This window comes from Taudactylus pleione, unplaced genomic scaffold (assembly GCF_031769625.1).
Source record: "Taudactylus pleione unplaced genomic scaffold, aTauple2 ptg000559l, whole genome shotgun sequence".
Taxonomy (NCBI): Eukaryota; Metazoa; Chordata; class Amphibia; order Anura; family Myobatrachidae; genus Taudactylus; species Taudactylus pleione.
Genome location: NW_028284961.1, coordinates 2,889,452 through 2,902,847, shown reverse-complemented (window position 1 = coordinate 2,902,847; position 13,396 = coordinate 2,889,452). Strand labels below are relative to the sequence as shown.

The window sequence follows — 13,396 nt, the reverse complement described above, 5'->3', positions numbered from 1 at the left end:
CACACCATAGCTCACAGCACACTTTCCTTCACAGTCACAGCACACCTTCCCACACAGTCACAGCACACCTCACACTATAGCTCACAGCACAGCTTCCCTCATAGTAGCATTACACCTCAAACCACACCATATCTCACACCAAAGCTCACAGCACACCTTCCCTCACAGTAGCACCATAGCTCACAGCACACCTCCCTCACAGTCACAGCATACCTCACACGACACCACACACCATAGCTCACAGCATACCTTCCCTCACAGTCAAACCACACCTAACACCATAGCTCACAGCACACCTTCCCCCAAGTGTAGCATCACACCTCACACCACACCTCACACCATACCTCACAGCACACCTTCCCTCACAGTCACAGCACGCCTCCCACCACACCATACCTCACACCATAAGCTCATAGCACACTTCACACCTCATTCTGCTCTGGTGGCCATGGCACTCCCTTCCCCAATCCTTGTCCTTTGTGGCACTGGCATTTTGAATTCAGTCCCGGCCGCAAGCAAATGACGATTTGGGGACCTGCAGCCAATCAGGGGCGGCCACGTGGCTGTCCCTGATTGTCTGCTGGTTTGTGAATCATCATTGGCTTGTGGCTGGAGCTAAATTTAAACAAGCAGTCGCTTGTTGACCAGTGCTGGGACAATGAGAGTCCCAGCACCGGATGGGTGCCGAAGTGAAGTGCCAGTATGACATACCATTTCAAACCAGCACACGACAAGCACTGCTCCAGTCAGAATGATTTGTAATTTTGCTCTTGCAGCATGTAAGCAGCAGAAACAATATTACATTAATGTTATCACACCGCCAGAATCATCTTCAATGATTAGATGCAACTTACCAAATGTTTGTCCAGAGGGTGGTGCAGTACTTGGCTTGGCAGGAAAAGTTCATACATAGAAAAGAAACATGTACTGTACACACACTACAATAATGTGTCACCAGTCGGAGAAATCAAGATCTTAAAATAATCATTTTTATTTATGTTTGTATCTGATTATCTTACAAGAAGAAGCACAGTGCAGATCCAACCTCTATTACTAGGAGGAGCTCCTGGTTAAGTCCGCCTGCGTAAATTTCCTCACTCCCCATATATTAGAACATTAGTATGGGTACATTAGTATGGGGATGTAGAAATTATGCTATTCATCAAATTCCGAAATTATGTATTTTGGTAATTTGATGGTGTTACTATCTGCCACTCTCAGGCGGCGTACAGCGGGTTACACTTACCTGCTGTCAGCTGGGCAGGTCCTCCTTGGCCTGCTCAGTCGTTCCCTGGTTCCTCCTTGCTCTGACACTGCATTCTCCCAGCAGAACACAGTAAAGTTTAAAGTTTCTGTCAGGAGAACACATTGTCAGAGCAGCAGACGGACCCGGAGGCAGCTGTAGACAGTCCTGCGCATGCACTGCTTTCGTGAATGTAACAGCGCATGCGCAGCACTGATTACAGCATACAGCAGCCATCATCCCCATCTATTTCCCCAGCACAATCTGTCAGAGCAGCTGAGGAAAAAATATACAACATAAGGAAGTTGACAAAGAAGTTAATAATCATAGATGGTAAGCTCATTTGGGAAGTGCCATCTTTACCTTATGTTTCATGTATTTGTACGGAATTTAATTATGCCATGTCTGGTCATCTCCCATGATATATTGTTCTGATTTCTGTATTGTACACTAAACATCGCCTCATAAATAAACATTGTTGATGATGATGATGAGATGACTGTTGTATCTCTCATTGTCAATATATAAGAAAATAGAAGTAAAGAGGTATCTCCTGAATTTCCATATCCAGCACTACAGTATATAACCTGGGCTGATTTCCACTAAAACTCATGTGAGAAATTGAACGCATCTGTGTATAAAGACACGCGTAACCCCAATAGGACGCCTCATTAAGCGATGTGCTTAACTTGTGTGTCATTGCCCTAACTGCTTATAAGCCATATGAATTTAGCCAGGCACACATGGCTGCAAGTGCAATATAAATTTAACTCTAAACATAGTAAAACTAAATGAGGCCCTATGTGATCAGACGGTCTATGGAGAGTTTCTTTCACTCTGTCTATACTCCCAGTGACCACGATGTCTCTAATGTAATGTAATGGTAGATCCTCACATCCAGGTGAGCTGGCCCATAACCAGGAGCACATGGTACCAGAGTGATGGTGATAAATCATAATGACATTATACTGGCATCCATCCCATGTGAAGGAAGATTAGTCTTGTGAGGTGGGACCTGTAGGGAATGAGAAGGAAGCATTAGCCAGGTCTATCAGTGCATGGTAATCAACAACCTTATCTACTATTGTCTCTACAACAGACATTCTATAGCCTGGGAAGAAGACATCTGATTAGTTAGAACCCAGCACTGCACTATGATGAGCGATGACTTATCTGTTTTGTCTTTAACTGGGAACATGGGAGTAATGAACAAACGTGATGCAGGCATGGTAATAACAGCTGTTCTCAGCATCACTTGTTCTTCACTATGTCTTGGATCCCCCGAGAAGCTATATGTTCTGTACAGACACTAGTTTGTGATATACTGTATACAGGTTTCAGCATGGTGGTTCCCCTCACTACTGATTCAGCTGTTATCAATAGACTTACGTTGTGTGGGCACACCTCTGATCACCCCCTCCCTACCTGGATGCCCATTCCCTGGATCACATCTATCCCGCGGATGTATTGAAGCAGTGGAATCAACTGATCACCTGTCCATTTCCTATGACTGCTCCCTCATCCCTTAATTTACCCACATTAACCACAGCTCTGTTATCCGCTATTAGGTAGTTGTGATTACATATATATTCCTGAATCTCCTTTACTCCTCTATACTCAGCAATGTTAATGCCGAGGATGTTATGTAATATTGTTATTACTGTATGTGTCATTTCATCCGTGTTTATTTTTATGCTTAATTGTATCCACGTATATGTTATTATGTGTATCACATTCATGTATGTCATTTCTGTATGATGATGTCCTGTCCTATGGAGTTTGTGGCACCTTATAAATAAACATTGATGATGATGATGATGGTCAGGTTGTCTTTTCCCATGTATGTTGATAACAGGTCTTGCTCTTTGCTTACTGACATCTAGGGGTAAATTTACTAAAGTGAGAGCTTTTAGAAGTGAGTTTTAGAACAGATGTTGCCCATAGAAACCCAATCAGAATCTAGCTATTATCTTCTAGAAGGTGCTAGTTAAATGTTAAGTAGAATCTGATTGGGTTGCTATGGGCAACATCTCTTCTAAAACTCACTTCTAAAAACTCTCACTTTAGTAAATTCACCCTCTTTAGTAGCTGTGCATGACCCTCATCATCAAATATTTCTCACTGTATCTTATTCTAAACTCTTGTGTTCTTGCGGGGGCCCAGGTCATTACTCAGATCCCAATCCCATTATTTATTTCGCTCTACATCACTGCTCTGTCCTGGACGGTTGTACATGTTCCTTTCCGACCTCTCTGCTCTTTGCATTATTGGTCTCAGGGTCAGATGTACTAAGCTCTTGTAAGTGATAAATTGGAGTTTGATAAATGACCAACCAATCAGCTGCTAACTAATTTTTCAAACACAGCCTCTAACATGACAGTGAGGAGCTGAGTGGCTGGTAGTTTATCACTCTCCAATTTATCACTTTCCAAAGCTTAGTACATCTTCCCCCTTAGTATTCTGTTATCACTAAGAGCTGATATTTCACTACCAGCAACTCTGTGTCCAATTCCTCTGCTCCCATTACATTTAGCTGCGCAGTATAACTCACATATGATCAGTGTTTTTATTATGGGGCAGTATGGGGTCCACAGTAACAGCACAGGTTTTTTATTTTATTGGTCTATTTATTAATTTTGATAAGTAGTTCCGTAAACAGGAAGAAATCAGTGAAACAATTTCCAAAATAAATAAAATAAGCACCTGCGCAACTATTCAGAATATCGACGGCAATATAAATCTTGCATTAGGGTGTAACTTTAGTTTAGTACTGGCACCTTTTTGCATAGAAAAACATCACCGGAAGTGGTTAATAATGATGAGCCCTATAAATCTTATAACCTGTGAATAAAACTATGTTGCTTTGTGGTTTATATTATACCTAGCAGAGCTGTAACAGGAAGTTTCATGTTGTCAGTACCAATAACACCGACATCCTGCCTTACACCCATCATTTCTGCACAGTGAGTTCAGCCCCTCCTGAAACCCTGCACAAAAAAGAAATCCACTTCCAGATATGTCCACCTACAGCTACCCTTGTATCGTGCCAAATAGTCCCGTTTGGCACTAAGGACTTTGCAACTTAGTTGTGCCAAGATGCCTGACACAGATGTTTTCACAGAATATAAGTCTCATTAGCATCACTAAGACAAAAATTCATTGCACGACACACTGACTACTGGTGCTAGCATTTCGTAGAGCGTCTGCCTGCGACTCAGTTGCTAATGGCAAAAAGGCAAAAGACAGAGGGCCTGATTCAGCATGGCTCGCAACGCTCCGTTCGCACATACCCGTCCAATGCGAGAACATGCTAATGGATTCATACACACGCAACCGCAGCAGAAGAAGCAGACGCCCAGAACTACATAAGACCACCCACTTCCCTTTATGTGCGTCGTCTTATACCTCGCAAGTCAGTGGAAACATTGGCAACATCGAGAACCATTGGACCCATACCCACAATAAGGGTTGACCTGACCCTCCTGCAGACATAGCGAGACTTCATGTGTGTAACTAGACCTCTGGCTGCGTGCACCGTTGCAGCATCTTAATTATGCATGTCCATAAAACGGCATTCACACGCACAAGCACGCCTGCGTTTGGCCGACCATCCACCCATCACCATCCACAAATGGTACTTCCTGTCAATCACTTGTTCCTGGAGCTGCGCCTGGCCTGCGATTGCACTGGCCGGGTCACACATGTGCACTGCATCACTGTGCAGAGCAAAAACCATCAGCTGAGAGCACAAAAATTTGCTGCTGCGATTAAACCTAAATCAGGTCCAGAGTACGGACACAAGACGCCCCATGCCCTGCCTCGTGCCATGCGCATTATGCTGACCTGCAACTTTATACCAATTCCTTTGTGACAAAACTACTAAACTATAGGGATGTGTGCCGACCCCCATGTTTTGGTTTTGGATCTGGATTCGGTTGTGCCAAAAGTGCCCCTTGCGTGGTTTGGTTTTGGATCTGTATTTTTTTCATAAATTGATCAAATGTGCTAAAATCACATAATTTGGGGGAGTTTTTTTTGCTCCTACAGTATTATTAACCTCAATAACATTAATTTCCACTAGTTTCCAGTAAATTTTGACCACCTTACAGCTCACAGTATTGTTTTCATCCAGTTTAGGCCCAAAATTTGCAACAAGCTAGCTGGCTGACTAAGCTAAACGGCAGCAGTGGGCAGCACAACCACGTAGCAGTTCAACTTCTAACATGGCACATCAGGAAACAAATGTTTTTAATATTCAAGAGGCCTGAGGGAGTTGGAGTATGTATGTAGTTGAAGACAGGGACAGGAAGGGTTGGTTGGTAGTAAATTTATTTTATTTTTTTGATTCTGAAGCAAATTTATGAGGGATGAGGGGAGGGGAGGCGGGGAGGCATCTACAAAAAATATTTCACTCATTCACATCAGTCCTTGCCCCAGAAGAATTCTCTAGCCTGCTGCTACTGTTGCTGCTGCTGCTGGGAGATGATTTTTATCCCATAAGGGGACAAGAAAGACTACGTGCAGAACTTTAAAAAACAATTGACTGTTAAACAAGCATTTGCAATGAGGAGCAAGTACTGTATGACAACAGTCACCCAGTTGAACAGCAGATTACTGATGCCATAACATCTATGCTGGTCTATATGCTGGTTACCCCAGCCTATACCATCACTCCAGATTATACCAGCACCCAAACCTATATCGTCATCCCATCCTGTGTTGTGTATAAATTACAGCTGCACTCCCTGTTAGATTGGGGATTCATTGTCCACTTTAGTGGATGTGATCTCCATTCTCATCCATATCACCACACCCCCTACAGATCTTCTGACCTGGGCTATAGGAGGAGCAGCTGCACTCTGGAATATGGTTGCATGGAGTTGCCCCTCTGACTCACTGAAATTCAGGTAGAGTAGCTAGGGGTAAGGACACTATATCAGAGAAAGCAGTATTAGCTGCATTATTCCTTTTTTAAACCATATGCTCTCATTTCACCTTTTAAAAATGTTTATGTGAATATTCTCAGCTGAGGTGTTAGTGATGTCATTATGTTTTATTTATTACGCACGTTATTTAGCACATTTTCTTGTGGTCTTGTAGTTGGCGTGTAGACTAATCATTTATTCATGATTGAGAAAAAAGTGAGAATTTGCATTATATTATTGCTAATTTTGTGTTATTAAATTGTAAAATTGTGAATATTACACTGCGGTTCCACTTACGGTGTCACAAGATTTTTATGAATAAGAAAAGAATAACACACTGTGCTGCCACTTACAGTGTCACAAGATTATTTATGAATAAGAATAACACACTGCACTACCACTTACAGTGTCACAATATTTTTTACGAACACACTGCATTTCCACTAACAGTGTCACAATATTTTTTACGACTAAACTGCATTTTCCAATTACAGTGTCACAATATTTTTAACGAATACACTGTGTTTCCACTAACTGTGTCACAACATATTTTACGAATACACTGCATTTTCCACTTACAGTATCACAACATATTTTACGAATACACTGTGTTTTCCACTTACATTGCCACAATATTATTAACAAATACAATGCATTTTCACTAACAGTGTCACAAACAATATGTGCATGAATATTACACTGCAGTCTGACTGGCAGCATCACAGTAAAAAAAAAAAAATAATAATAATATAGTACACAGGTACAGCACAAAAAAAAATATAAATTATTTTTTGATTAATTATATTATTAGCTTTTATTTTTTTTTATACACTGGGCACCCTTGGATGGACACAGCAGCCCCTGGATGGACACAGCAACCCCTGGATGGACACAGAATCCCCTGCCCCTGGATGGACACAGCAGCCCCTGAATGGACACAGTGGCCCCTGGATGGACACAGCAGCCCCTGCCCCTGGATGGACACAGCAGACCCTGGATGGACACAGAAGCCCCTGCCCTTGATGGACACAGCAGCTCCTGGATGGACACAGCAGCCACTGAACGGACACAGCAGCCCCTGGATGGACACAGCAGCCCCTGCCCCTGGATGGACACAGAAACCACTGGATGGACACAGCAGACCCTGGATGGACACAGAAGCCCCTGCCCCTGGATGGACACAGCAGCTCCTGGATGGACACAGCAACCCCTGGATGGACACAGCAGCCACTGCCCCTGGATGGACACAGCAACCCCTGGATGGACACAGCAGAACCTGGATGGACACAGAAGACCCTGCCCCTGGATGGACACAGAAACCACTGGATGGACACAGCAGCCCCTGTATGGGCACAGCAGCCCCTGGATGGACACAGCAGCCGCTGGATGGACACAGCAGACCCTGCCCTTGATCCACACAGCAGTCCCTGGATGGATACAGCAATCCCTGGATGGGCACAGCAGACAATGGATGGACACAACTACCCCTGGATGAACACAGCTGCCCCTGGATGGACACAGCAGCCACTGCCCCTGGATGGACAAAGCATCCCTTGGATGGACACAGCAGCCCCTGGACGGACACAGCAGCCACTGCCCTTTGATGGACACAGCAACCCCTGGATGGACACAGCAGTTCCTGCCCTGGATGGACTCAGAAACCCCTGGATGGACACAGCAGCTCCTGCCCTGGACAGATACAGCAGCTCTTGGATGGCACAGCGCATACCTTCACTACACTCTCCACAGCCGTAGTGACATGGCGCAGATGACCAGGTATCTTTTTATAGTATCCAAAACCCGTGAGAATCCGACAGTGGGAGGATGACGTTTTGCCTCGTTTTGATAACTGAGTCAGACGGGAAAACCCGAGCCGAGCTTGATTCTCGCCTCGGATCTGGAAGTTCGGGTGGGTCCGGTTCTCTGGGAACCAGACCCGTTCATCTCTACTAATTTAGTTTGCTTAGAATTCTGTAGGTGACTTTGAATGAGTTCATATTGTGAATAGTGCCCATATTCAATTAGCCGCAAAGAGCTAAGATCCGCGAAAAATTATTGCCAATTGCGACTTTTTCACCAGTCGGAAACTTATCTCCGTATTCAATTCCAAATACTTTCCACGTACCCGAAAATGCAATGTAATAGGCGAAAAAGATTCGCCTCTGAATAGCAGGCGGAAAAAAGTGCAGAATTGCAGTTTTTTTGGTGTAAAGATAGGGAAACAACTCTGTACCCTTGGTACAGCCCCCCAAAGGATAACTGCGTAAAAAAAAAAATAATGAGGTACAACGCAAAAAAGCACTTTGAAAATGTGGGTGAAAAATTACAAAGTGGGGGTACAAACTTAAAAACTAGTGAAATAGACTTTTGGGGGATCTGCAAGTATTGGTGAGGTGTTTCTTTGATTGCAAGTTCTTGTTGAAGGTGCGGTTTTTATGGTTTTTTAAAACATCACTTTAGCGACTTTTAACCATGCTTGCACCCATTTTCAAGTACCCCAAATTTTACAGGACTACTTATTTTCACAAAAAAAAACTGCTTAATGCTATTCTTCACCACTTATGCAAAGACGCTATTTAGAAGCAATTGTCACAACTTAAGAACCCCAAATATCTTTATTAGGGCTAATCGGGGACATCTATATTGATCCCCAATGTTAGTGCATTTTTTGAGGGATGTCAGGCTGGTTTTCCCATTTCTGACAGCACTTTTTGCCTGTTTGAGTTTCGCCAGGATGCGTTTTCATGTCTTTTGGAATTGAATATGGCGAATAGCGGGGCGCGCCTGTTAATTTTCCATGGCCAAAACACGCAAAGTCAGCGAAAAGTGCGGCATGTTGTGTTGTGTTTGAGTCCAATGCTGGTTTTAAATATAGGGGTACCCTTACACAATTCTTTTCCCCCTATTTTTAAAACCAAGACTGGTCATCAGCCCAGTGCTGGCTCCTAAAATACGAGTGAACCCTAAACGTTACCCCCCCCCGGATTTTTAGGAACCAGGACTGGCTATGCAATTTTTTGGGGGCAGGGAGGGGGCACATAATTTTTTTTTACAATTAACCTTTTTTTACAGGAATAACACAAGCAGCCTTTATACATCTCACTGATATGTGAAGGCTGCTTGTTCGGGAGAGCTTTGCTGACAGAAGAAACTGCAAACTTGGGTGAGAAATCTCATTAAAAACTTGCAACTCAGGTGAGATATCTCGATCTGCTTCACCATCGGCCAACTGGATCTCAGTTAAACTCGCATCTTAGTAAATTTGAGAGTTTCAGAAGCCTAAAATCACCTGAGTTTCAGTGATGCAAGTCGAGTTTTAAAAAAACAAACTCTACCAAACTCGATTCTTAGTAAATTTACCCCTTAAGCTGGCCACACACTAGACCAACTTACATCCAACCAGCCAACTTGTTGATTGGTTGGAATGAAAATCTGGTAACATATGGGAGTAACTGATGATCAGCAATTTTCTCCTAAATGCCAGAAAACAGATGAAAAGGGTCGTTCAGACAAGTTTGTTAAATGTTTGATCTAAACTATTTGTTCAAACAACACTTTTGGTCCATTTTCCAGTGTTTGGGAGCAAATTGCTGATTGTATTCCTTACCAGATTTTCATTCCAACCAATCAACTAGTTGGCTGGTTGGACAGATAATCTTTAGATGTGTGGCCAGCTTAAGTCTTTCTTCCTTTTACTCATCTCAGTAGGACTGAAGGTTTTGAATTGAAATAAACATGGAAATTAAACCATGAGATGAGTCTCTGTATATTCTCTCTTTAATATGTTTCAGTTTTTTACCCTTTAAGATTCAGGGGCCTATTCATCATTACTAAACTTTCCCTGGAGGTAATTAGGTTTAGAACTCGCATGGAGTTCTACCTAATTACCAGAGGAATTCATCATTCCTCCTCTCTATAACTATCTATTCCGAAAAGCTGTCATTTTTGCGATGACAGCTTTTCAGGAAATAGATAGTTATCCCTCTCTACACTAACTTACCGCAGCTGGAAACAGTGCTGCGCATGCGCTGTTAAATTCGTTAACCCAGCACATGCGCAGCACTGCCTACACATGCGGTAAGTTTGTGTCCCCTCCTCCGCTCACCTGCCCCCCCTCCCGCCCGCTCACCTCCACCCCCATCCTGCACTTACCTGTCCGTGCAGCAGCCTCCGGCTCCATCCTGCTGGTCTGTCACATGGTCTCCCAGCAGACCACAGTATAGATTAGAAAAAAAAAAGGTTTTTTTTAAGTTATTGTGTTCTGCTGGGAGAACACAGTGTCCGACCAGCCTCCGGTGCCAGAGGACGCATCAGACTGCCGGAGGAAGATGCCGGGGGACCTGTCCAGCTGGAAGCAGGTAAGTTTCACCTGCTATTTGCCACCTCACAGTGGCGGATAGTACCTCCATCAAATTCCGAAAATTCATAATTTTCGGAATTTGATGAATACCATAATTTCCATATCCCCATACTAATGTACTAATGAATGGGGAGTGTGGAAATTAATGCAGGGGGACTTAGCAAGGAGATATCAGTGATATATCCTGTGCTAAGTGGCCTCATGAATACTAAAATAGCGTTATTTAAGGAAAATGTCCTTAAAAACGTTAATTTAGTGTTGATGAATAGGCCCCTAAGGAGTCTAATTATGATGCCTTGGATGCAGATAAAGTAATGGGATATTAAGTACCAGGCAATCAGCTCCTAACTGCCATGTCACAGGCTGTGTGTTTGGAAAATCACAGTTTGGAGATTGTTGTCTTGTACTTTATCTCCATCCAAGGTCCTATAAGATTTAAAAGGGAGGAGTTTGAGGAGTCTTAGCTGATGCTAGGCAGATTTAGTAACTCTCTGATCTGGTTCACCCTCCCATCCAACTAATTTATGTATGTGTGAATTTACTGTATCAGTTCAGCTCACTCAAATGAAGATCACAAGCAACAAGAATGTGAAATAATACCAGGGGAATTCCCTTATAGTAGTCTTTTTTTAAAGAACACACAGTATATTAAAATAACAGAGTATTTAATCTCACCTCTTTTGATAATCTTCCTTATAGTGATTAGTTTCTCCAAATATGTTCTTTCATCTGTGGAGAACAGGAAAACATCTGCAGCCATTTCTTTAATCTTTGGCTGGGTGTCCTGGATCCAATGCTTCTCCTCATCGCTGCTGTTTTGTAGATCATCAACCACGACAATCACATTATCCTTTCCTGCACACAAAGGACAGACATTGTCACCAATAACCAGAGAGAAAAGTGAATAATGGAGATTGCAATAGAACTGAGAACATCCCCATTAATTGGACTACAGCTCCAAGCCTTCACATAGAAATAGACCCATCAACATAGCAGCATAATTATAAGTATTAAAATTGTGTTTTTCTTTTTCTCACAAAATGATGCAATTTTTATACCTTTAAGTACTAAGTGAGACATTTTGGGCAATAGTGTAGGGGTTGTACACACCCAAACAACACTGGTCACACGCACACATAACTGGCCTCACCTTCACTTCTCATAATAGGTCCTTGATCATTTTCAGAAGAGGGCCATTATGGCCCTTAATCCAGTCAAATAGGTATCAAAATGCGAGGCAGAAAACATGTTTATTTGCAATATACAATAAATGCTATAGTGCTTTATAATGACCAATATATAGTATAGTGTGCACAATGCAGCAGTTATTCTAATCACTAATGACCAATATGCAATACAGAGTGCATTACTGAGAGCATTGCTGGGAGTAATATACAATATAGAGAGCATCTCAGTGTGTACAATGTATGACCACTAGACAACACCATTCTTCATCTGAAGTAAACCATACAATGGAGATGCACAATACTATAATACATTCTGGTGAAGACCCCCCAGTCTGTGGTGGCCATGCGATTAGTACAGTTAGAAGAGAGAAGATACAGAATAGAATCTTTTCTTCTTCTCAGGCTACACCCTCTCTACCGGCTGATGAAGCAGCAGAAGGTGGTATAAGTGTAACTCACTGACTCTCATCTCAGGCATTACTGGAAGCTGGGATAGAGACTGGAAATTTAACTAATTATAATTAGAGATGTGCAGTTCGGTGTTCATGAAATATGGAGACACTTGAACTTAGGGGTTCCAAGTTGAATCATGTTGCAGTTTGGGATTACTTCGGAGTTCCAAGTGAAAAGAGTTCTGGCTCTGGTCTGCCGTCAGTTCATAACTCAAATTGAAAAACCAAATCCGGGTTTATCGATTTTTTCTTTTTTAAAACAGATCCAAACCCAAAACAATTGTGAGTGGTTTTGCCAAAGCCAAAACCAAAACCAAAACACAATGATGAATTAGAACTAAAACCAAAACACGGGTGTTTTGCGTACATCTCTAATTATAATTTATTTTTTTAAATGCAATGATGTGAATTCACCCAGTTGGAAAGATGAGCTGACTATTGTTCTTGGTTAGGTCGACAATAGTAATGTTGACACCACTATGTTGACAGCTATGATGTCAACATCCTCAGAACGGAAATAGGGTTAGAGCCAGTGTAGTCACCGGTACACCGCTCTGTCAGATGACTCCAATGGAACTGAAATTTACATGACCACTGGACCCAGAAGATACCTCAGGAGCCGCTGAAGCCACCAAGAGCAGGTAAGTCAGCACTGTGAGGTTCTGGTTTTGTTGTGGGCCCGGGGTGGTGATAGGAGCAGTCACTGAAGCAGATTTAAATGAAAATGTAGAACCTTTAATGAGTGGTTTGGTAGACATGAATATGACAAAACTAAAGTCCAGGTATAGCACTAAGTGCACTTGGAAGCTGTGGTGAAATAATGGGAGAAAGTCCAGTTAGTGACCGGCAAATGGAAAATGTCCAGGTAGTGACTGGTTAATAGAAAATGTCCAGGTAGTGGCAGACAATGGGAACTGTCCAGGTAGTGACTGGTTAATAGGGAAATGTCCAGTTGATGACAGGCTGGAGAAATCAGGTGTAGTGGCTGAAATGAAGAATGCAGGCTGAGGAAGGATTATCCAGCAGGGTGTCAGAGGAGGCAAGGTGCAGGGTGAACAGCAGACTCAGGTACTCAGGCAAGGGGAAGGTAATGGAGGAAGCAGGGTAGTCCAGCGGGGTTGGAGCAGACAAGCAGGCAGGCAGGTAGCGTATCACAGGAAACAGGTGGTGAGCACAGGGAACTCTCTCTCAGCTATGCTGAGAAACATGTTGCACTGGCAATGAAGTGA

At 42.9% G+C, this 13,396-nt stretch overlaps 1 protein-coding gene across 1 annotated transcript in view; it reads right to left on the bottom strand.

Annotated features, from left to right (window-relative positions):
• Positions 1-1,002: 1,002 nt before the first annotated feature.
• LOC148481849 (uncharacterized) overlaps positions 1,003-13,396 on the bottom strand; it is a 99,569-nt gene continuing 87,175 nt past the window's right edge. Inside the window, exons 10-11 of the mRNA XM_088452918.1 lie at positions 11,204-11,383; positions 1,003-2,258 (exon numbers count right to left, since the gene is read on the bottom strand). Of these exons, the coding sequence (XP_088309044.1) occupies positions 2,239-2,258; positions 11,204-11,383 (200 nt within the window). The 3' untranslated portion in view covers positions 1,003-2,238. The remainder of the gene's footprint in view (positions 2,259-11,203; positions 11,384-13,396) is intronic.